Below are 25,615 nucleotides of genomic sequence, written 5' to 3' on the forward strand. Positions count from 1 at the left end.
GCATGCACCATGCGCCCAGCTTGCAAGCTATATCTAAATGCACATGCAGAGTTGACGCTGGCTGCAGGGCTGCCAGGTTCTCTCAGCTTCTTTATGCTTCTGGGGGCCTGAAGGTGCTCCTGGCAAGTACCGCAGCCTCGTGTTCCGCTGTGAGGCCCTCTCTCTTCTCCTCGGTGCCTGCCAGGGTCTGCGTGGCCTGGGGCTTTCCGCCAGCGTCTCCCCCAGTGAACTTTTTTTCTCGCTCCCCCTCGCTCTGGGTTTCTTGTATGGGGCAGTGTCATCCTATCCCGGGCTTTGCTTCTTTAGTGATTTATCCTCTAACCAGAATGAGTCATGGTGTGGGTTTTATTTGTTCCAAGGGAAAATAGCAGAGGGCATTTGTGTGCTGCGGTGTTGGGAGCCTGCTCTCCAGGCCTGAGTCAGGAGAGAGTGTGGTGTATTCCTCAGTGAGATTTCCGCAGCAACAAGGGCCAGGCGGCCCCAGGCCTGTCACTGAGGAAGGGAGACCGCCTTGGACAAGATCTATCATTTTGCCTTAACTAAAGTTCCTGGGACCCTTTTCTTGAAGCCTCTTCCTAGACACCAAACCACTTCTGGTGGTGAGGGGAGGCCAGCCTGGGACACTAACTCACCCAGTGCCTGCCCCAGTAGGCACTCTACACATCGCCTCCTATTTCTTTCTTTTAAGAATCTTTTGGGATTTGTATCTCCGTGGCCATGATACGGAAGAAGAAAGCATGGTCCAGAAACTGGATGTGATGTGTCAAGCTCCCATGGCTTGGAAAGAGGCCAGGCTGGAGGGAAACCCAGACCTGTGTGAGTTTGAAGCCTCGACTTGCCCCCTGGCGAGATGTCCCTCAGATGTGTCTTCATTATCTGCCACAAGTGAGCGCTGGTTGGCATGGCTTGGGCCTGGGAGAGGACGGGAGGCCTGGGCCGAGGCATCTCCCTGGGCCTGGGCTGGGCAGCTGAGTTTTGTGGGTTTACTCCTCATGGACTGCCTTTAATTACCTAGACTTCCTCTCCTAGTGGACCTCTGGAGTTAGACATGGAAGACCTTAGTGAAATGCAAATTTGCTCTCCAGGAAGGGCAGTAGGTAAAACCATTATAAGAGATCAATGCCAGCTGGGTGTGGTGGGGCAAGCCTAGAATCCCAGTACTTGGGAGACTGAGACAGGAGGATTGCAGGTTCAAGGCCAGCCTTAGCGACTTAGTGAGACCCTGTTTCAAAATAACAAAACCAAGGTCAGAAAAGGCTGTGAGTGTCTCTCAGAAAAGGCTGTGAGTGTTGCTCAGAGGCAGAATGACCTTGGGTTCAATCCCAAGAAAAAAGAAAAGATTAATGCCTTAACCAGATTAGAATTCAGCCTAGGTGGGTGCCATGTAGTAAGTTTTCCTGCGGTCTGAAATGGCAGGTAGACTCTTTGGTAGCTGTCACTTAAGCGCTTACTAACCCAGGTGCCCTCTCCCAGGAAGTGGGAGCAGTGCTGGGCCAGGAGCCTGGGCGAGGGCGTGGGTCCTGGAGCTCCCCCTCATTGCTATGGGACTTCCTCTTGTTCTTTTCTACTTCTGCGCCTTGGTTTTCTCACTTGTAAAAATAAGGGGTTGGGGTAAATAATTTCTAAGTGCCCTCTCAAGCCTGGGGGAGATGGTGCAGGTCCCTGAAGGCCCACCTATGGGACAGTGGGGTCCACTGCACCTCTGGGCCTGCTCCCAGCTGCTGCCCCCAGCCCTCACAAACCCGCTTCTGCCTTAGAGAATCGGGGTGGGTTGAAGACCATGGCAGTGGTAGCCCCATCTTCAGGTAATGAGCTATCCCCACTGCCTGGGTCAATCAGTAGAAGACAGTGTCTGCCAAGAGATGCTCCTTCTCTTCTGAAAGAAGTTTCTGGCCCCACCAGGACCACGGGGACTTAGGAGATCGAGGATCTGCCTGTCCCGTAGGGCGGGCACAGGCCCCCTCCTTGGCTGCTCCTTGCCCACGTTCTCCCGCCCAGGGCCTCCCTGTCTGTGGGTACTCACCTCCCTGCCTGTGGGCGCTCCCCTCTGCCCCAGCCTGGCATGGGCACCGCACCCTTCCAGGAGCGCCTGAGCCCCCACGAAGCCTGGGCTCCTTGGCCTCCTCTGCCCTCCAGCGTGATGAGACTGATGGCGTGGGGGCTTCATAAAAGCAGAGAGGGGCGGGACAGGCCGCTGCCCTTTGATTGGCCACCCGAACCCTTGACCCATCGCCATTGGAGACTTGTGTGAGGCAGTAAAGAGGGGAGGGGAGGAAGAGAGGTAGAGAGGGAAGAAGGAAGGAAGGAAGGAAGGAAGGAAGGAAGGAAGGAAGGAAGGAAGGAAAAAAGGGGATGGTGGAGAAGGAGGGACGGGGAGGAGGTAGAGATGGAGGGGAGGAAAAGTAGAGAAGGTTAGGGTTAGGGTGGGAAATCAGGAACCAGGAAGAGAAAAGCACAAAGAGAAGAAAAATGGAAAGCAGGAGTGGCTGTTTCTCTCAGTTAGCTGTTGTGGTAAACAGCCTCAGGCCCAGAGGGTCGTCACCTGCTCCCTCCTCCCAATGTGAGCCCGAGCCTGGGCATCCCCCCTCTGCTCTTCCAGCCTGCCCCCCCCCCCCCCCCCCGCGCAGTGCTGTCCCCTGAGGCACGTATGACATCTGGGTCTGGGCCTGAGCTCCCTCTCTACCGAACGCCCTGCTAGCCTGCTGCTGGCCACCTGCACCCAGAACACCCTTGGATGCTCCAAACCGATGGGTGCCCAGCTTAGCTCGCCCATTGCTCTGAAGCCTGTGCCCTGTTGCTGGACTTTCTTTTGAATTAAGGGCACCACCATCTTCCCAGCCGGCAACACCTGCCCTCAGTCCTTCCTGCCCCTGTTCCTGCCTGGGTCCTTGAGCACTCCAAGCTGGCCCTCCACCCAGGGCCTCTGCTGTTCCTCCGCCTGGAAGACTCTTTGCTCAGATACCCACGATTATCTCGGCTTCCTTCTTTCCTTTGGGTGTCTAGTGACTGTCACGCTGTCATGGAGGTCTTCCTTGACAGCCCTCAGAGAGCAGCAGCGCTCACCCCAGCTGCCATCCCTGCCTAATGCTTGGTTGAATTATAGGTCTCACCCCACTTGAGGACAAACCCCCATCGGGGTAGAACTTTGCAGCGGTGTTCAGCACTGAACTCCCTGGACCTAGCACAGGTACTCAAAAGGTGTTAACTGAATGAATAAATGAATGAACTATCGATGCTCGTAAAGCAGGCCTCACTCTGAAGGCCCCACCCCTTCACCCAAACACGCTCCTCTGCTCACCTAGACTTCTCCAGCCTCCTCCCTCAATCCCACCCTTCACACAGATAAATCCACCATCCTAAATGACAACTTTGGCCAACCACACTCCTGCTCTAAAACCTCCTGTGGCTCCCTATTGGCTCCCAGATACAGTGCCCTCACTCTGGTATTGAAAAGCCTCAGTGGTATCAATTTCACCCTCCTGGCTTTTCGCCTCATGATTCTGGTTTCTGCACCTTCTCCTCCAGCCTCAAGGGACAAGATTCTTTCTCTAAACAGCTTCTTCTTCTCTCTTACCCACATTGCCCCCCATCCTACTATACTCCTCTTACTCGCTTCTTCTGTGCACATGGAAGGCCCTGCTTCACGGCTCTTTCTGGGTTCTCTCTGCATCCCCTCCTGCCAGGCTAGAAGTCAATTCCTCCTCATGAGCGCCCCGGTTTCTTCCATGTGTATCCATCTTGGGGCTTGGGGCTCTGTGAGCATATGGCTCTTCCTGGCTCGGCTCAGCACCTGCTCTTCCACACAGCTGGGTGAATCTGATCAGCACTGGGCCCTGGGGACACCACGGTCCTGGCTCTCCTGGGGCCAGCAGTGTGGCTGGTGGGGAGGGCACAACAGTGGAAGGCTTAGGTTCTGGCCAGCCTCCGGAACCTACAGCCTGTAGAGGCCCCTATCACATCTGCTTGGGTCTGACCTGGCTCCTGTCCTGGGATGACTGCACCCCAGACCTGTCTCAGACACTTAATAATTATGTTCTCTCTCGGAATCTCAATTGCTTTGCATGGAACACGGGGAGTCGTGTCTCTAAACCTGTACCCAGATAATTTATCATGCTTCTTGTTCACAAAGCCCATAGAGCACTGCAGGTGTTCCCTTTGGCGCCCTCTGGACCATCGGACTCCTGCTCCTGACACCCTGGAAGAAAGGGGTAGGAGCCTTCTGCCTTGCAGAGATGCGGCTTCTTCCCAGGCCCGGGTGAGAGCTTCCAGGACAGGTTGTGGGGCCCAGCTCTGTTTCTTCTCAGCACTATGAGGCTTCCTACAGAGAAGGACCAAAGGCTCAGAGGCTCAGAGAGGCCTCTCTGCCAGTGGCACAGAGCTCCCTCCCAGACATCAAATGGTCTTCAAGCAACCGACTTGATAACTTCAATGTAAATGTGTTAGAGTCATGTGGATTGAATTTCTCTGAAAACACACAAGGGCTTAAAAAGCAGGGGCAGAGAACACTCAGCCCCACAGGAATTTGTTTTCTCTCTTCTTTTTATTTTTTGTGTCAGTGAGCATTGTTTTTGTTGCTGAAACCAAAGCGTGTGAGAAACTGTTCAAGATGTCTGGATCCTCGCTGCAGTCGGCTTGGTCGACTTTGAGCTGGGAGTCCGGGTGCGGTGGGCAGGCAGTGAAGGGTTAAGAATGTAAAGTGGCCGCCCCGCCAGGCCTGTCCTCTCGCCCCCAGCCTCGATGGATGTCTGAGGAAGTTCATCCCTGGTAAAGGGGCCTGCAGTGGGCGACAGCTGGCAGGCTCTTCTCTGGGACGATGCTGGGCTTGGATTTGGGGACGAGGCTGGGAGTGGTGCTCTTCTCCAATGACATTTCCTATCTGATGCCCTCGGTGGGGATGGTGAGCCTCCAGGGAGCTCTGTTAGTCCTGCAGACACAGCCCAGGTGTGCAGGCTCTGCTTTAGGGTTGGCAGCCGGGTCCGCACCAGAGGCAGGGAGCGTGGGCCGAGGGAGCCCCTCAGCCACGTGGCCAGCTGCCTGGTCTCAGTCTGCTGCTTGCCACTGCAAGCAACTCACGACATTTCCTGCTTTGCTGATTACAACATGCATCTATGCATTGGGCATTTTGACCTTGTAGGGAGTGGTAGAGCCTTGCGTTTCAAACCCCCGCTCTTATCCACCCTTCCAGGTGCCCCCAGCACAGAGCTGAACCAACATATCCCACTGGGGCCGTGTATAATGGCCACCCAGCGTCCCCTGAATGACATTTCCATCAACCTCTCCTTCCCAGATCAACACCCAGCGGGTCCTCTGACTGAACGACTGTGGGTGGGGGGGAGCGGGGACCAGCAGAGGAAGCCGGGAGGGAGGTGGAGGTGGTCAAGTAAGATTTGTGGGGAGGTCTGTGCAAGTGGGGATGGGAATTCCTGAAAGGCAGGGCGCTCCTCTATAACCTGCATGTGGCGCAGCTCCCCGGGGCCCAAGGCTGCGCTGTGTCCCTTTCCTCAGCTGCGGTGTGAACACACTCAGCCAGGTGCAGTGGCTCTGAAGGGTGCAACCTGCCCACTCAGGCACAGACTCTTCCCCACGGTGCTCCTGGCTGCATTCGGACCAGCAAGCAACCAGGAGTCGATCCTATCATATTTTTCTGTGTGTCAATATCCAACCTCAAAGACCCTGTTCAAATGCCCCTCTTCTATGGAGCCTGCCCAGAGTCCCCAGGCCAGGGATTTCTCTTTTGAAATTCTGGGGCAAGCAAGGCCGTTCTCAGGCTATGAGGAGATGACGCTAGTGTCCAATAATAAGGTACAGACTTGACGAGATCAGCAGCTCGAGGCAACACTGGAAGAGACATGTGGTAGCAGAGAGGAGCCTGGGGAGGAAGGTCACTTTAGGCTAGAAGGATCCAGAAAGCCTCCATGGAGAAAGCGATCTCACAAGGATGATTATAATTAATGCCGGGTCCTAGTTTGTCCTGTGTTGTTTTAAATTATTTCAAGGATATTAGTGTTGCCTCCTCGACTGGTCCGCGAGTTACTTGAGAGTGAAACCATGTTTGTGGATACTAATATTTTGCAGATTCTAGTGAAACTGCTTAACAGATGCTTAATAAACAAATATTGGTCAAACGAAATTCCATCTCGGAAAAGTTGGTTCAAGTTAATCTTTAACTCTTTGTACCAGGAAAAGAATATGGATATTGTGCATCCTATGTCAGGGTTAGCAACAGAGCTTTAGGTCATTAATTTCGTCTTTTCAGGTATGTTCGCCGAGCACCTGTTCTACCCCTAACTTTGAGAAGAAAGAGGATGAAATACGATTACTGTCCCGCAATTGTGAAATGCAAATCTAGCAACGAGAGAGGAAGTTTCCAAGCAGTTTCTCAGAGGAAGCGATGTCTAAATTGATGAAAGAATACAGAAGAGGATTTTCAGTTCCAGACACAAGCAGCTATGAACACTGGAGTAAATGCACTAAGTAACTATTTCCAGGCACTGGACATCAACCAAAGCAGAGATTGGTTCTTGAGAGAGAGGAAGCACAGGGGCTGAACCCACATTTGCCTCAATTTTCTCTCTGAGAGTATTTTCCTTGTTGAAGCCCAGGAAGTAGAGTGTAGACATACAGCAGCAGTCTTTTTGGCTGGAGGAAACGAATTGGATTTGGGGCGCAAAAGTGAGTAGGATTTGGGAAGCAGAGCCATGGGGAAAGCCCCAAACTTTGTCAAATGTCCCTCAGGTCCTTGACTGACTCCTGTGTGCACACTTAGTGCAAGGGATTATAAAAGAGTCACTGGGAGGAGAGGTTTTAGAGTCTGCCCCTCCCTCTAAGTGTTGAGGAGATATTGGAGTTCATGCTCAGCTGGAATAAAGAGGTCTTAGTGAATACTACTCTGGGATTTCATTTTATTACAAGAGATTTATGCTCTGAGAGTAAAAACCATGTTCTAGGACTCAGGAAAAAACTAGATTAGACCTGCTCTCACCGAGGTGCAAACCATACTGTGGTAAGACCTGGATGATTTCACCGGTAATTTAACTGTCCATTGGAACAAAATATAGTATTCTTAAAGAAAAGTAACATAATCTACAGACTCTATAATGTATCATCCACAATATCTAGTGTAGAATAAGACACTACAAAATAAAGAATCAGGAAAAAGTTACTGATGGCCATGAGGTAAAATAGTCACTAGAAAGAGACCAAAGATGATCCAGATTAAGTACTAACCAACAAAGACTTCTAAGTAACTATGATTAATATGTTAAGGAAATAGAATAAAAGATGGACAAATGGATAAAAATAGATCATTTTGAAAAAATTAGAATCTATTAAAAATCTAATGGAAGATAAGGGAAGATAAAATAAAATAGGTATAATAAAAAGTACATTGGGTGTGGTTAGCTGCACACTGAATACTTTAGAAAGTAGAATTGAAGCATAGAAAGAGGAAAAAAAAAAGAACAAACTGGACAGAGACAAGAGGAGCTTGTCAAGAAGGTCCAACACACAGCCATGGGACTCTGAGAGGAAAGAGAGAGAGGAAGCTGGATTTGAAATGAAGGTAGAGAATTTTCCAAACCTGTTGAAATATATCAACACAGATTCAAGAAGCGTAGAAAGCCCTAAGCAGAACAAACAACAGAGAAAACTACATGCAGGTACATCCTATTCAAACTGCTGACAATCAATACAAACAGAAAAATAACCACAGGAAAATGATAACATAAATGATAAAATGGAAGGTTGATATATCAATAGACACGATGAAGTCAGAAGACAACAGAATGCCATTTAAAAATACTGAAATAAAAATCTCCAACCCAGATAAGATATTCCCTTGGACATACTCATTCTCTCTCTCTCATTCTCTCTCTTCTCTCTCTCTTTCTTTCTGTAGTAAGGGTTGAACCCAGAGGCATTCTACCTCTGAGCTACACCCCCAGCCCAATTTTATGTCTTTTTGGAAACAGGTTCAGTGGTTGCTGAGAGCCTCACTAAGTTTGAACCTGTGATTCTCCTGTCTCAGCCTCCAAAGTACCGGGATTATAAGCAAGCACCACCTTGCCCTGGCTAAATGGGTCAGTTTAATAGGAAAATACAACAAACCTAAATTAGCATAAGCCTAATTAACATAACTCTAAGATATATAAAGCAAAAGTTAACAGAACTAAAAGGAAAGATAGATAAATTCCCAGATTCCCTGGGGATGTCAATATATTTCTCTTAGAAAAGGATAGAATAGCTGGGCGTGGTGGCACATGCTTGTAATCCCCGCGCTTGGGAGGCTGAGACAGGAGGATCACACAGGTTCGAAGCCAGCCTCAGGTACTTAGGCTCTCAGCAACTTAGTGAGACCCTGTTTCCAAATAGAGTATAAAATAGGTCTGGGAGTGTAGCCTGGAGGTAGAAGGGCTTCCAGAAACCCCAGTTCCACCAAAAAAAAAAAAAAAGAAAGAAAAGAAAAAAGAAAAGGATAGAATAAGCAGGCCCCCCCCCCCAAAATAGTAAGTTTGCAGATGATTTGAGCAATATAACTGTATTGATTTGGCATATATAGAAAAACACTTAATAAATTATAAAAACACATGTCTTTCCAAGCACACTGGGAATGTACTAAGACAGACTACTTCTTCAGTCATAAAGCAAATATTAACAAATACCAAAGGATTTGACATATAGACTGTCTCTTCTTAGACACTTAGATTAGAAGCCAGGCATGGTGGCACACACTTGTAATCCCAACATTCAGGAGGCTGAGACAGGAGGATCCTGGTTCATGGTCAGCCTCAGCTACTTCATGAGGCCCTCTGCAACTCAGTGAGTCTGTGTTTCAAAATAAAGAATAAAAAAATAGGGCCAGGGGTGTAGCTCAGAGGTCGAATGCCCCTGGGTTCCATCCCCAGACCCACACATACACACACAAAGAATTATATTAGAGATCTAATAATAAAATAAGTGGAAGAACTCCAAATATTTGGACATTATACAACACAAATTCTAAATAACTCATGGGTCAAAGAAACCACAATGAAAATTACATATTATATTACTACAAATCATAATTAAAACATCCAAGTATGTTGGAGGCAGCTAAAGCAATGTTTAGAAAAAATTTATAGCCTTATATCCATGTATTAGAAAAGAGGTCATAAAATAAGAATAAGTCAAATTAAACAAATCCAAAAAATGGAAAGCAGTAACTTAAGAAAGAGAACTCCATAAAAAGAAAATACAGATTCTACAGAGAAAAAGCAATAAAACCTAAATTTGATCATTAGAAAACATTAGTAAACTTAATATGTCCACTGCAAAAACTGACAGAAAACAAGAGAAACGACACAAGTTACCATAAAAGAATGAAAATGAGGTCACTGTTGACCTTACAGGCGTTGAACAGAAGATAGGGGGCGATTGAATAATATTTTGTCAATCAAGTTCAAAGGGAATGGACAGACTGCTTGAAAACCACAAGTTACCGAAGTCAACATAAGAAACAATAGAAAATCTGACAAGTTATTATCTTTAAGAAATCGAGTCTATAAAAATTTCACAAAAACTCCAGTTGTTGTTCTGATGGATTTCCCCAAACATTTAAAGAAGTGATGATATACCTCTTACGTTCTGCCAGGGAACCGTAAGTGTGAGAATGCTTTTCAACACACTGTATGAAGCCTGGATAATCATAGCACCAAAACCCTGACACGGCATTACAAGAAGGAAAGTTCATAGGCCAATAGACCTCACGAAGCAAAATGGAAACCAACGTCTCATGGAAACAAAATTCCTGAGAATATTTATGGGAGAAGACATGTGAATATGTGAAGTTTATCCCAAGAATTCAAGTTTGGCTTAATACTGAAACACACACACACACACACACACACACACACACACACACACACACGGTCCCCAACTCAATCAATCAACCAATCAGTATAATCTATCACATTAACAGAATAAAGAAGAACCATATTATATCATCTGTTTCAGAAAAAAAAGCCTCTGATAAAATTCAAACCCTGTTCCCAAATTCTGAAAAACCAAACTCAGAAAACTAGGAGTAGAAGATTAAAAAAAATCTGAAGATATTTACAATAAACAATCTATCTTGAACAATTACTTATGAAATACTAAGTCGAGTGTGGTGGCCCACGCCTGTAATCCCTGTACTTGGGAAGCTGAGACAGGAGGATTGCGGGTTCGAGGACGGCCTCAGCAAGCAGTGAGACTCTCATCAACCTAGTGAGACCCTGTTTCCAAATAAGAAATAAAACTGGGCTGGGGGTGTAGCTCGAAGGTAGACTGCCTCTGGGTTCAATCTTCAGTAACACACACACACACACACACACACACACACACACACACACGCAAAAGTTATGAAATACTGGAAAAGAAAAGTTGAGTGTCACTGTTTTTATTCAAACTTGCACTGAAGGTTCTGGTCATGGCTATTAGACAGAAAAATAAATAAGGAATGAAGGTTAGAAAGAAATAAAACTATAGTTGCTTCATGTAGCATCATTGAATGCATAGAAAATCCGAAAGAATCCACAAACAAGCTAGTAGAAATACTAAATGACCTTAGGAAAGTTATGAGATAAAATGTCAATATAGAAAAATATAAAAAATGTCAATATGAGAATTGCATTTTCATGTACTAGCAAAAAGGATTGGAAAATGAAATAAGAACAATAGCATAAAATGTAAATATGTACAAATGCAGAGAAAGATATTTAGCACTTTTACACTGAAAGTTTCAAAGCATTATTGAAAAAAATTAAGACTGAGTAAATAAAGAGATACATATATGTTCATAAGTAAAAAAGCCTCAATATTATTCAGATTTTATCTGTTTAAATTCAGCACAACTCAGATCAAAATCTTAGCAAATTTTATTGGGGGAAAATTGGCAATCTAACCCTAAATTTCATATGGCAGTGTAAAGAATATGACGTAACTAAAAGAATCTCATCAGAGAAAAGCAAATATAGCAAATCTGAAGGCAAGTCTTATTTTAAAGCTACAGTCACCAAAGCAGTTTTACTGCAAGTTTAGATAAATAGACAAACAGAATACAGAAGAGTCAAGAAATAGGCCCACATATGTATGGTCACCTGATTTTAAACAAAGACAACACTAGAATTCAGTGGGGGAAAACAGTCTTTCAACAAATGGCGCCAGACCAATTTCCCACATGGGAAAGAAACAAAAACCCTTGACCTTATTCTCACACCTTACACAAAAATTGGAGACATATTACTAACCTAAATGACAAAGCAAACACCTCCAAGTTCTAGAAGAAAGCACAGAAGTGTATCTTCATGCTTTGGGGAGAGGCAAAGATTTTTTTTTGTGTGTGGTAATGGGGATGGAACCCAGGGGCATTCTACCTCCAAGCTATACCCCCAGCCTTATGTTTTTATTGTTTATTCTGAAACAGGGTCTCCCTAAGTTGCAGAGGGCCTCAGTAAGTAGCTGAGGCTAGCTGAGAACCTGTGATCCTTCTATCTCAGCCTCCCAAGTACTGGGATTACAAGCGTGTGCCATGACATGGAAAAATGCTTGGCCTATCCTACTAAAGTTAATCATAAGCCTGGAGTGGTGGCGCACACTTGTAATTCCAGTGCATGGGAGGCTGAGACAGGAGGATCATGCAGGTTTGAAGCCAGCCTCAGTTACTTAGTGAGGCTCTCATCAACTTAGTGAGACCCTGTTTCCAAATAAAGAATAAAATAGATCTGGGAGTGTAGCCTGGAGGTAGAAAGCCCCTGGGTTCCATCCCCGGTACCACAAATAAAATAAAATAAAGTTAATCATATACCTATCTATCCTTTAAGCAATTCTACCAGTTGAGTAGACACTGAATAGAAGTGTTTCAAAATAAAAATAAAATAGGGCTAGGGGTGTAGCCCCCATGTGTATGTCCATGACATGAAGGTTAATAGCAACTCCATTAGAAACAGCCCCAAATGGAAACAACCTAAATATCATCAGTAGAGAGCAGATAAATTATGGTACAGTAATACAATAGAACGCCACACACAAAGGAGAAGCGTGAAGCAGGATACTTCAGCAGCATGCCAAATCTTGCACACACAGCGTTGAGTAAAAGTGCTCAGATATGAGTCTTCTAACAGTGACATCATCTGTGTGAAGTTCAAAACAAACTGCAAAAATCTATGGAGAATAGATTTGGTGCTTATAGGGGTCACCTGGAAGGCACTGGCTGGGGTAGGTGGGGGCTGGAGGTTCTGGGGATGGGGATGTTCTGTGTCTTGTTCCAGGAGCTGAGCACTGGGCATAAACAGATGTAAAAGCTCATTGAGCAATACACTCAAGATATTTACACTTTATTATATGCAATTTATACCTCCTCAATAGACAGTAATGTCGTCCTTTCCAACAATAAAAACATGAGCGAATTAGCCAGGTTGGGATGGGGTGGTGGGTGGAAACTACAGGACAGGCAGGAGGGACACGGCAGGAGGAGGAGGAGTGTGCGAGGAGGGTCTGGTCCTGGAGAGCTGGGGAGTGCTGAGCACTGAAAGGGAAGGCAGGAGGGAGTGGAGGGCAGTGCTGGGAGGGGCAGGGCCAGACCGGGGAGCCAGCATGGACCCCCCCATCCCGAGGGTTTACGGTCCCTAGACTCTGAAAGGGCTTTGCCATGCTTTGGCTGTGGTCCATCCCTAAAGGCTCATGTGCTGGGGGCTTGGTCTGAAGTGAGCTGGTGCTGACCTGGTGGGACCTTTAAGAAGCAGAGCCCAATGGAGGTGACCAGGTTGCATGAATGCCCTCGGGAGGGATTAACGCTGGTTCTGCAGAGTGAGTTGGTCCTGGAGAGTGTGTGGTTACCAAGAGTGAGCCTGGTCCCCAGTCTCGCTGGCTTCCTGTCTTGCTCTGTGGCTCACTTCCTCCTTCTACTGTGAGGCATCAGCTGGAGGCCCTCACCAGGGCCAAGCAGATGGGACCGCCTGATCTTGCACTTTCAGAACCTCGAGCTAAATAAACCTCTTTTCTTTACAAAGTACCCATCTTCTGGTATTTTGGTATAGCGATAGCAATGAACTAATAAAGGTTTCTAAAAGGGTCATGCAGGGGTCTGGCCCTTTCCATCCCAGGACAGGAGGAAGGCGTTGTTGCCTCCCACCCACTAGGACCAATCAGGAGGAGAGAGGGTAACACCAAGTGTGCGTAAGGGATTTGCCTGGGGGGGGGGTGGCAAAACCATTCTAAAGCTGATTTGCAGCAATGGTCCCACAACTAGGTAAGTTTACTAAAGAAATCGTCGCCATGCACACCTGAAATGAGTGAATTATATAAGAATCTGCCACAAAGTTGCGTGCGCTCACATCGATCCCGTCAGGGACACCCCAAAAGCTCTCCAAGCAGAGGGAAGCGGAGGGCCTGCCCCATCGAGGAGCCCCCGCGGGCTGCAAAGTCTTGCCACACGTCCCAGAGACGGCAGAGTTGTCCACTACCATTTCATAGAAGACAGAAGGCCTGAGAAGTGAACGCTCAGGGTTGCAGAGTCGGGGAGGGGAGGAGCTAAGTGGCCAGAGGGGAGCCAAGCCCAGCGCCTCAGAGGGTCCAGGAGGCCAGGGCCTGGAGGGCGGGGCCTGCTGGCGTGGAGGGCGGGGCCGAGAGCCTGTCACTTACCACTTCTTCCCGCTGACGTCATGCTGCTGCACAGTGTAGCCAAAGAAGGCGGACCTGGAGCCATGGAAGACCCGGGGCTTCCTGGTGTCCATGTTGAAGGTGTCTGTGAACCCTGGTGGGGAGAGGAGAAGTCAGGCAGGCGGAGGCATAATTCCCAGGGGTGCGTTGGGACCCAGGGGCAAGGCGTCTACTTTGGAGGGGCTCAGTCTCTGGGCCCCTGTGACTAGTCCCTGCCCCAGAGAGCCCCCAGAGGGGAGAGGCCCAGCACCCGCCCCGGGGAGTCTGTGGATTGATGGAATGCCTGGTCTGGTGGGGAGAGATGGGTCCCTTCCTCCATCACTCCAAATTCCTCCAAATTGGCTTCTTCCAGCTTCTCTTGGACTCTCCTTTCTTTTCTCCTCTCTTCTCCCTGCTCTTTCCTTCTCTTCCCTTCTCTCACGTGTGCCTGTTCCTGCCTGGCCAAGAGCTGAGCACCTCCTCCTGAGCCTGTGTGTGTAGCTCTGGCTGAGGCTGGCCTCTGGCTGGCTGGGACAGCCGAGGCAGAAAGTCCCATGACCCTCTGCCTCGGCCTCACCGTCCTCCCTCTAACATCAAGTTACAGATCAACGAACCAATTTTTCTTCAGGGAACGAAATGCTTTGCCTCCTGGGGCAAATCACAAGAAATAGTCCAGTCCCCTGCGTGTGACAGGGCTGCGGTTTGAATGTGGTCCTTCCTCACCAAAACTCACATTGAAAATTGATTCCCAAAGCCACGGTGTTGAGAGGTGGCAGGGCCTTTGGGAGAGAATCAGGCCTCGGAGGCTCTGCCCCATAAATTAGTGTCTTTCTTGAGAGATGGAGCGGTTCTCGGGAGAGTGACTTGGGTCTCATGGGACTGGATCAGTCACCTTGAGAGCAGGTTGTCACAAAGCGCATTTATTGCTAATGTTTTGTTTCTTCTGCGCCTGGCCATTTTCCACTCTTGCAAAACCCCCCCCCCCACCCCCATGGACCCATCCGCCATCATGCCGGTGCCACCTGGAACCTCTGGAATCAAGAGCTAAATAAACCTTTTGGTTTATAAATGACCCTGTCTCGGGTGTTTCGTTACTGAGACAGACATTGCACTAAGACAGGCACTTGGGTTTTGGGTATCCTACTGTCTGCCCTCATTTGCCTCATTCGACCTGGGGAGGAGGAGCATAATCACCCTCACCTGGCAGGTGAACTTGGCATGGCACCAGAGATGCTAAGAGGCTTGCTGGGGGCAGCGGGTCGGGGAAGCATGAGAAAGGAGGATCTAGATGTCCAGTCAGCGACTCCTTTCTCCATAAGATATTTTTAGAGCACGTCTGTCCCCGATTTTAGAGCATGTCTGCCTGGCTGTCAGCACCCATAGGGCCGTTGAACTTGGGACCTGTGGGACTTAAGGGGTGGGGTCATGCCACAGCCCAAGCTTTTAGATCAGTGAACATGGACCAGCATAACAAAATGGGCACGTATGGGCGCCCTGCATTTTGAAGAGTGTCCACGTGTATTCCACCTTGTATGTGGACTGCACAGGGAAAATGGAGGGCCAGGGAGATTAGCCCACCAGCCCTGGGTCTCACAGCCACCACAGGGGCTCCACTAAGCGCCCCTCCACCCATCCAGACTCTGACCCCTGGTCTTTGTGTTCAGGGTGACACCCTGGGACACCCCCTTGTACTGGATCTATTCTGCTGAAACAAGTGGCTGCTTCTATTCCTTTTATTACTCAGCAAAGTGCTAAGAGTTGCCCCAAATCCGGGCGTGGTGGCACATGCTTGTCATGTCAGCATTTGGGAGGCTGAGACAGGAGGATCGTGGTTCGCGGACAGCCTCAGCTACTTAGTGAGGCCCTTTGCAACTCAGTGGGACCCTGTTTTAAAATAAAGAGTAAAACATAGGGCTGGGGGTGTCGCTCAGAGGTAGAATGCCCCTGGGTTCCATCCCTAGTACCGCCAAAGAAAAAAAAAGTTGCCCCAAGTTCTATCATTTGAGTTGCAAATTAGAGTCCCCAGAGGTAAAATTGGAATCCCTTCAAATATTCCAGTATTCCAGTGGTAATCTCACTTAACCCATGACAATTATTGGAACACTGAGTTAAGAAAGATTCCGAGGCCAAGTCTTGGCTTGGCTGGGGCCTGGGGTGGGGAGCAGGAGCTGGGTGCTCTAAGAGCAGAACCTGCTGCAGGCGCCGGCTGGAGAGGGGCAAGGGCAGCAATGGCTAAGTAGCTGCCAGCCCTGTACTCGTGATTCCATAACTGGACACATGAATTTAGTGCCGTGGCCCTGAGCGGGAGGGAGAAGGGCGAGTTGGCCCATGGGTGCCTCGTTTACAAAGTCCAGGCCATGGAGGGACTTCTCAGCCTGGCCAGCAGCAGGCAGCCTTGGGGCAGGGACTCTGGGCAGGGGGCACAGGTCAGCAGGCTGCCTGCCCCAGAGGAGGCCACCTGTGTGGATCTGGAGGCTGGTGGGCACAGAGAGGCCAAAGAAATTGAGGTGCGGTTCCAGAGAGAAACTTGCCCTTTCTCCAGTTTTGTTCCAGGGAAGAAGGAGGCGTGAGCGCGTGCGCGCTTACACACACACACACACACACACACACACACACACACACACACATGCACAAGCCTGTCCCTCCAGCCACTGCCACTCTCTGTCCCTTGAATGTGTCAGAGCTGTTCTCTGTTCTCTGCCTGCGTCTCTGTCCCTCTGCCTGAACCGTGTTCTCGCCCACCCTCCACGTGGCCCCTCCATCCAGCTGGGCTCCACGCTCCCATCCCCAGGCCCCCGCTCTCCTGCCCCTGCTCTGCTTCTCTTGTCCGCAGAGCACCATCCCACACACATTTATGTATTTACTTGTCTGTTGCCCCATGCCTGCTAGCACGGAACAGCGTCATCTGAGTGCTGCGAGATGGCTACGTCCTCGCACTTCAAATAAAGGTCTGGCTCAGACACAGTGGTTGTCTGGATAATTGGAGACCTCGCTTGGCTGGGACACTGCCTCCCTTCAAAGAGAGACATCATCCTACCTCTGGGAGGTTAAGTAATTTGCCTAAAGTCACTCATCAGGGGACAGATTTTTGGGAAATGATTAAACAGCTCAGGGCAGCTGGTGGTGTGTACCTGTGATTCAGTACTTGGGAGGCTGAGACAGGAGGGGAGCTTCCTTTGACGGAGGAGACCTCCCCTCTCTGCCTGGGGCCCAGCTGGACCCCTGTGCTCCGCCTCGCTGTCTCTGACAGTGACATGTAGTGAACTCTGGCCATAAGGAAGAGGAATTAAGTTATATCATGTTGGTTTCCTCCCCAGAGCCCGGTCGGCCTGTGCTTCTCACCAAACCAAACCAGCCAGAGAATGGATTTCCTGAAAGCGACGTCAAAGTCTGTCTCTCGGACCTCAGCCCTGGCCGGCTCCCTGGCCTTCTCCCCTGGGGGAGGGTCCCTTGCTTGGGGCACGTCGTCTTCTCAGAGACTGTCACCCCGAACACCAACAAAACAAACCCAAATAGTTGTTTTTGATGGGAAATCACCGGGCCAGTTGCAGAGACATGGGAGCCTGTCCAGGCGGCTCACCACTCTCTGCCCTTGAGATTGATGGCAGAGGGGGAAAACCACGATTCCTGGGCTACTGTCCTGTGGACGGCCGCCAGGGTGACATCAGATGCGGCTCCCTTTCGCAGAATTCTATCTGGCTTTTTAAAAAAAGTATCAGTCCCCAAAAGGGCCCAGAGCCACAGCATGGGGCTTGAACATCACTTGGGCTCAGAGTTCTCAAACTCACTGGCTGCGGGTTAAGGTGGGGACTCTGTCTTCCGCAGGTGGGCCGGCCACAGGCCAAGTACTGAGGGATGAGGCTGACACACAATGGTGGCTTCAGCCAACACTTCATACTAGCTTCCCCAGGCCTCCCCTCTCCCTCCCAGCTAACTCTTTAGGGATCTTGACAGAACTTCCCCGATCTCCCAGGAGGCCTGAGAGTCCTCAGCCTCTTCTGCGAGCTTCTCCCTGGCTCCCGAGGCCGGTCACCAGGCTGCTGTTCTGCTCCCCAGAGACTGATATCAAGGGTGGGAGCAGGAGACGAGGAGTAGTTTCCTACCCCGAGTGGTAATTCTAAGACACTTCCTTGGATCCTCATTGTTTCTTGGAATACAGTTTGAGAATCACTCTGTTGGATATTAGATCCTTGTTATAAACAGGAGAACTAAAGCCCAGGGGAGAACGGGAGTCGTTCAAGGTCACCAGGTGTTCTTGAGTCCCTCTGCACTCACCACCACTCCCTCAGGATGACCTGGCTTCAGTCAACATCTCTCTGGGCTCTAGCTCACGGGGCCACCCAGTTTTCTACCCAGGAAACGACTTGTAGTCTTCAGAGTCCACAGCCATGCTGGGCAGAACAAGAGACATGTTTACAAGTCAACAGAGCCTGAAGCCAAGCCAAGAGAAGCCTGGACAGGCGTGGGGGCGATCTGAGCTCTGATGTCAGCTTGGTCATTCTGGGGCTGTGTGTCCATGCAGAGGTGCTGTGCCTCTCTGGGCCCCAGTTTCCCCATCTGTAATAAGAGAGGGTTCGGCCTCTGACACTTGGGGTGCACTCCTGGCACACATTAGGAGATTCTCTGGAGCAAAAAGGGCAGCTGACTTCCAGTTGTCAGCACGCGAGCATCTGTCTCGAGTCTCCGCAAACGATTTGGAATTGGAGACAAGGCGGAGCAGAGGAATGCAAACTCATCTCAGGGTTGGCCAGAGCCAAAGGCGTTTGGGAAGGGAAATCTCCAGGCAAAAATGATAATATTTTGCATTCCTAAGCCAAAGGAAAGAATTAAAGAAAGTCATCATCTAATTCTGTGTGTCTCTCGGGGCCCGGTTCCCGCTGCCTTGCTTGCACTGTGAGACTTGGCCTGGCCTCCTGGCCTGGCTGGGGCTTCTGGATGCATCAGATGTCAGAAAGTCAGAGACCTTGGTGGGCGTCCAGGCAACGTGATCACCTTTCCACAGAAAGCCTGGCTGACCCCGGAGGAGGGCGGTGCTGCGGAAACTCAGTGAGACTTGGGGCGAGTGGGCGGGGCTCTTGTCGTCCCCATCAGACCCTCAGGCTGTGGCTGGGGTCTGCCACCTTGCAGCTGTGTGACCCTGAACAAGGTACGTCCCTGTCTGGCAGTCAGTCTCCCCTAAACACATGTTTAGGGTCCTGGTGTCTCCAGACTGTGTGCTCCTCTGCCTTTGGTCTCATTTGTAAATTCAAGCGGGCCAGGACTGAGAATGCCCCCTCCTCCCCCCTCCAACAGAATACAAGTGTCCTCAGCTTCAAGCCACTTGTGAAAGTGAGCTACACCCCACAGCCCCACGGCCCCGCAGAGCCTCCGCACCCCACCCACCTGCCTGCTGTCAGAGCCCTTGACACCAGCTTCTCCTCCTCCTCCTCCTCTTCCTCCTCCTCCTCCTTTTTCTTTTGGCAGTACTAGAGACAGAACCCAGAGGCATTCTATCTCTGAGCTACACCCCCAGCCCTATTTTTTATTCTTTCTTTGGAAACAGGGTCTCACTGAATTGCAAAGGGCCTAAGTAGCTGAGGCTGTCTGTGATCCTCCTGTCTCAGCTTCCTCAATGCTGGGATTACACTTATCACCCGGCCCTGCTGCCCTTCTGTGCTTAGAGCAACGCTGCTCACTCCTGGGTCTCCCCAGGAGAGGGACCAGCACCCCTTTACTCTTGCAAAAGCCCGCCTATGTCCTCACTTTTTTTTTTTTTTTTTTTTTTTTTTTGGTGGTACTGGGGTTCCTGGAAGCCCTTCTACCTCCGGGCTATGCTCCCAGACCTATTTTATATTTTTGAAACAGGGTCTCTTACGCCAGCGCGGCTGGCTTCGAACCTGCGCGATCCTCCTGTCTCTGCCTCCCAAGCGCGGGGATTACAAGCGTGCGCCACCACGCCCGGCTATGTCCTCACTTTTTTAATGCACATGGCAGCATCTTACTTCTCTGCCAATAACTGTCGGGACAGGATGTTGGCTAACTGGACCTTGTCCCCTGCCTTCTCTGGAGGAGACACCATGGAGTCATCCCACTTCACATTCCTGCCAACCACCGTCCTTCCTCAGGCTTCCTCTGTTGAAGACATGGCACAGGGCCTCGCCTCGGGATAGGTCTCAGGTCTGCGGCCTCTGCGTGGGTCAGAACGCGGCTCACTGGGGAAACCCGCCCAGGAGGGGTGCGCGAGGGGTTGCGCGATGAGGATGAGATGGGGAGAGAAGGAGGAAGAGATGGTTTTTCTTGATGGAGTCCAGAGAAAAGGGGAGGCTTAAGGGACAGAGGGAGCATCCCATGGGAGGCTGGCCAGGCCTGGCCAGAGGCAACACAGGCAAGGAGCAAGTGCTGGGCAGAGCGTGGAGGCTCATTTTTTTCTTTTCTTTCAGGGAACTCGGCGAGGACGCCTTCACGGACTTGTCATCACTCCGCCATGTGAGTGGACCCTCGTCTTTTGAGTGCTCTCTCGGGGAAATGATCTCATTTGAGAAGCAGCAGGTCCCAGCCCACACCCGCGGTAGCTCCTGGCAACAGGAGGCTCGGAGCGCGCCAGCGGCTGGAGGCAAGGCCTGTTTCTGGGGAGGCTGCGGCAAGGAGTCCGCCTGCCCCAGGGGGGAGCCACAGATCCCACACACGTGCGGGGCCTCGCGGATGTTAATGTGTGAAAAGGCACACTTCAGGGGTCCCAAAGCTCCTGCGGGTGTGTAAAGGGGCTGGGAGTCCAGGCGAGTTCTAGGGTCCACGTTGGCCAAGCATCTCAATCACCCGATGGCCTTGCCAGGAACGCTGAGAGGGTAAAGGGTGCGTGGCCCGGGGAGCTCTCAGTACCGCCGCCCTCCTCCATCTGCCCCGGGACCTCCCAGCACTGCCGGCCTGCCCACCTCTCTCCCCTACCGCAGTCTGTCATCGCAGCAACTCAGCTCTCTGCACCCTTCCCTGGGTGCCGTAGTTTCTGGAGAAACTAATGTTTTCTGACATCATCCCAGTGACCCGCCCTCCCCTCTCCAAAGCACCTGCAGTTCTGGCTAAGGAAGGATTCTCTGAGTCCACTGGTCATCAGGGAGGACACCACCGGGGAGGGGAGGAGACTTGTGGGGCAGGTGGCCCCCAACTGAAGCACCCAGAAAGAGGCAACACAGGCAAGAAGCAAGTGCTGGGCAGAGTGTGGAGGCTCGTTTTTTCTTTTCTTTCTTTTTTTCTTTTCTTTTTTTTTTTTTTTTTTTTTATAATTCATGAGTTTGCCAATGTGCTGGTTAAGCAGATGTCAAGCTCATGGAAAACAGGCCTAAAAATTGAAAACAGCAAACAGCACACTGAAATTGGCTGTAATTAACATTGTTTCCCCTCCCAGCCCTGGAGAGCCGTCTCAAGGCTTCAGAGAACCACGGGTCACCTCCTTCAGAACAGGACTCCCGGCTCCATGAAGGCTGTAGTTGTGTGTGTGTGTGTGTGGGGGGGGGTTACTTGGGATGGAACCCAGGGGCCTTCTACCTCCAGGCTAAACTCCCAGACCTATTTTATATTTTATTTGGAAAAAAGATCCCACTAAGTTGCTGAGAGCCTCACTAAGTAGCTGAGGCTGGCTTCGAACCTGCGCGATCCTCCTGTCTCAGCCTCCCAAGTACTGGGATTACCAGCGTGCACCACCATGCCCTGCTCAGCTGGAATATTTTTTTTTGTTGTTGTTTTTGTCTTACATCATTTATCCTTCCTCTAAGGAGAGAAACCGATCAAAATGGAGGTTTCAAGAGCTGTTTCGTACCTTTCCTGGAGCTTTCAAAAGCTTCCATGAAGGATAAGCACGGCAGTATCAATATTATGAACCTCTGTATTTACAGGATTATGTAATAGAGACTCATAACATGGGATTACAGGCGCTGGGTAAACAATCACTTCTGGCTCGTTTGATCACTTTCTTTACCCCCTGGCTCCTGAGGTCACTGTACTACACAACCACAGCGGGCGATGTCTACACTGTAGTTGATACAAGTTCTGCGGCGCACAGTCTATATAGCTGTACGTGGCAGTCCTGCCCACAGGCCATTTCAAAGAGAGCTGGACCGAGCAGCGGACATGCTAACCAGCTCAAAGCGCTCATGCAATTTGGCTTTGGCTTCCCAGTTCCTACGCCTGGATCCTGCTCGTCACGGGTGTACGGATCAAGAGCCCTGGGCATCCAAGATTAGCCCCAGTCTAGGGAGTGTTTAGGCAAAGAAAGAGTAAGACAAGGTTCAAGATATGCAATTTGTGGCAGGGCTTTCCCTTGGAGGAGAGGAAGTAGGGTAATGAGGATCCAGGGAACTGCTGGGCCAGTCTAGCCCTGCTCTTTGAATGTAAACTAAAAAAAGGAATTGTGGGGGCCCTTCCCTTCCAAGTCTGCAGGGCTTGCCCCACCGGGGAGACACCCACACCCATCTGAAAACATCTCTGGCTGCTCGGGGCTCAGCATAGACCCATCAGATGCCATTGGCTAGGCTCGGTGGGGGAGGGGTTACTAGGGAGTGGAAGTGTTTTGATTCTCTGGGTTATGCAGAGGTCCTTTCAGTTGTCAGTGTAGGTCAATTTCTCATGGTTGCAAAACTATTTCAATTGTCTACTGCCATTTTTAGATCCTTAAAGGAGTCAAGGGCTCATAGTTCCAGCTCAGTTTTCTAGTAAATAAAGGATTGCCTTGGGAGGTGGAAAGTTTCCTGTCCTGGGATAGATACAAGCCAAGGATGGCCACTTGTCTGGGATGACCAGACGCTGTTAAGGGGCTCAGGCACTTGGTACTGGACTTCTTAGAGCCCGTGAAGTCCAGAACTCCTAGCAAACATGTAGATGAGTCAGAGCCAAGAAGGCTCTGTGTCTACTCATGCTTTAGAACAAATTGCTTTTAAACAGAGTCCCTGTTGTTAACTTTTTTCATGTACATAAGGCTTTAAAATCAGAGCCAAAGTTCTGGCTCAAGAAATGTTCATGGAAGCCTGGAAGCATAGCCCCCATGGGGCTTTTAAAACAGGAAGGCCAAACATTTATTTTAGAATTGATTGGGTGGAAGTCTTGAGAGGGGGCGGGGCTCCCCAAGTTGAGTGTCGGAACCCACACCTGGCCCAGGGGGCCTCATCTGCAGTCCAGGCTTTATCATCTCTCGGGCTGGCAGGGTCCTGTTATGAGGATGTAGACCAGCCCCATGTTTTGCTTTCTACATTTGTTACATTTAGGGTGTGCCTACAGTGGTCCAGTCCAGCTAGGTGAGGGCTGCTTTCAAGCAGCCTCTAGTGAATAAAACCTAGGGGTGGGAAAGGTGGCTAGTCCAACATTCTGCCAGCCAAGGACTTCTCTGTATGAATCAGTTTGCAGTTGTTTTTCTGTTCATCTACCTGGGCAGGGCCAGGGCTGAAGAAGAGAGGGTACCGGTTGGCATAAACTGTTGCAGGCAGTGTTAAGCCCGTGTTAATAGGCATGCATCGGAGGGCAAGAGGGTGTGAGCTCCACTGGGAAGGGGAGGGGAAGGAAGAGAAGGGAGAAGGAAGTGAAGAGTGCCCACTGCCCAAGAGACCCAGGCAGCTTTGTGAAGAGTAGGGCTGCTACTGATAAGACAAGATAGAGAAACCCACAGAAATACAGCAGCTTTTTGGGTAGTGTTCCAGGAGGGTTTCTGGGGAAAGGATGCTTTTCTGGAGTTGTCAGCATTTAGAGAAGATAGGAAGTTCCTCCGCCCACTAAAAGTATCTGTTGGGGGGGAGACTTGGGAGCACCCTCTTTTTTTTTATAGGGGCAGTGGACTGACTGATTGGACTCCCCTCAGGTTTTATGTGAAAATCCCCTCTACCTTCATGAGTGGGCACCTGGGGAAGACTCGTCTTCCTTGGCCCACCCCCAGCAATGGAGACCAGTCTAGCGGGGCCACTGCCAACCCAGACAGCACTGCCAGAAATAGCAAGGGACCTGGCTGCCTGGTGATGTGACGATGCTCCTGGGCCTTGCCCAAGGATGGGCTGAGCATAAGAGAAAACAGCCACTCCTGATGCCTGGACACCTGCCAGCTTCTCCAGGCTCTCCCCAATGAGTTCCAAGGGGGAAGCTGGCCCTAGGTGTGGGGGGGGGGGGCATGACCAAATCTCCAAGCAGGGAGAGCCAGGGCCACTGAGAAACCACACTGTGGATGGAGAGGTCCAGGTCCAACTCATGAAAAGTCAAATTAGACCCCCCACAGCACTTCAGTTCTGTGTGGTGGAAGCCGGAGGAGATTTGCCCTTCCTGACAGCCAAACGGAGGAGCCCAGTGTCCCCGGGGTGTGGTAGGTGAGAGGAGTTTGGGTTGGGCAGGAGGGATCATTAAAATTTGATTATCCATGTGCTTTTTAAATAAAATGGTTGTTTTAAAGTATCAGCAAACCAAATCCTAGATTTTTCAGCAATTATTGCTTAGGAGAAGGTTATGTGAAGAGATTGGGTTGGTTTGAAGTCAATTTAAGGAAAATCATTAAGTGAAAGTAGTCAAGGGGCTCTACAGATATAGACAAAATTGTGTGCACCAAGAAGAAAGGAAAATGGCTCCCAAGGTGGCCAGGCCTGGGTTTGGGCCCTGGCTCTCTGGATCACAGCCGGTGTCTGAGCTGGGGCAAGTCAGCTGACCTCACAGAGTCCCAGTCTCGAGTCAGACTGCCTGGGTTCAAATCCAAGGCTGTGATTGATCACCGGGGTGATCTTGTCTAAGCCACAACTCTGTGTCAACTGGTATTACTCTTGCTAGTAACGTTTACTGAGCACCCCAGATATGCCAGACATTTTGTTTGTACCTGGGCAGTGTTCCTAATATTTCATACTCATCCTACAAGGTAGACATTATAATTTGAGACATTCTAAAGACAGAGTGACTTGCCCGAAGTCACACTTAAGTGTCAGGGTCAATGTTGAAATCCCATGTGAGGGGAACGTGCCCTAACGTGAACCTTGTTGGGCCTAGACTTTTCTTTCCTTCTGCCCTATGGGTTTCATGTCATAGACTAAGCCACCTGCGAGGAGCTGTGGCAGATGGCTCTCAGGGATTGCACTATAACCCAGGGTCTATCTTCTCTGGGCACTCCCAGCTCCCTCTTGGGACTAAATGACATGGCTACATTCTGCAGTGTATGATTGATGTCTGAATCACTACCTTTAGTGGGAAACGAGGCCTTTGAAACTTGGATTCCTCCCTCTCATACCTAGGTTTCCACTGTGCAAAACCAACAACAGGATGGGACCCGGACGGGTGCTGGAGGGGAGGCTGCGAGGGGCCGGGTTTATCATGCTAGATGGGATGCAGGCAGATCCACACTGAAAAGAGAAACACAGCAGAGACCGTCCTGGGGACGTCTGGCCACCTTGAGAAGAGCGGCAGGGCGTCTGTGGAGCCTGCGGGCCCTGCCCCTGGCTGGCCTTGCGCACATTCCACAGCTGATGTTTGGCTTGTGGTCTGGCTTGGCCCTCCCCATGGCTGTTGCTTTTGCTCTAAAAGGCTTTTAAACCCAAAATCTGAGCTCCCCGTAAGTTTGGGGGATGAATCAGTGCTTCTGGGCCTGGGAAGGGGGTAGAGGGGCAGAGGCTCCATGCTGTGGGATGCCTGCTCTCACTCAGACGCACGCACGGGCCGCTGAGGCAGCCACCCATCAAAACAGTCAGACCAACACCGCTTCCCTGCTTGGACCCCCTCACGGCGGCGCGGCTGCCATCTGGCCCCTCACACCTTCCTTCTCTGGTGACTCAGCGCTCAGGCCTGTTAGACGATAGTCCCAAAAGGTTCCCCCTCTTTCACTTTCTACCTTCATTCCACACTCTGGCATCCTCTCTCCTGGGTCGCTGCAGTAGTGGTCCTATCATCCACGCCCAACCTCCTCCCTCCCTCCTCAGGAAGCGTCTCCAGATGCAGATTAGAATATGTCCTTAACCTCCCTTAAAAACCTTCAGTG

The 25,615-nt window shown here is 50.2% G+C and overlaps 1 protein-coding gene across 1 annotated transcript in view; it reads right to left on the reverse strand.

Moving 5' to 3' along the window:
• Positions 1-25,615, reverse strand: part of ITGA11 (integrin subunit alpha 11) — a gene marked incomplete at its 3' end in the record, with an annotated part of 112,301 nt that overhangs the window by 77,162 nt on the left and 9,524 nt on the right. The window contains exon 2 of the mRNA XM_080692197.1: positions 13,657-13,768. Coding sequence (XP_080548323.1) covers positions 13,657-13,768 — 112 coding nt within the window. The remainder of the gene's footprint in view (positions 1-13,656; positions 13,769-25,615) is intronic.

This window comes from Muscardinus avellanarius (assembly GCF_963383645.1).
Source record: "Muscardinus avellanarius genome assembly, chromosome: 3".
In the NCBI taxonomy this organism is placed as follows: Eukaryota; Metazoa; Chordata; class Mammalia; order Rodentia; family Gliridae; genus Muscardinus; species Muscardinus avellanarius.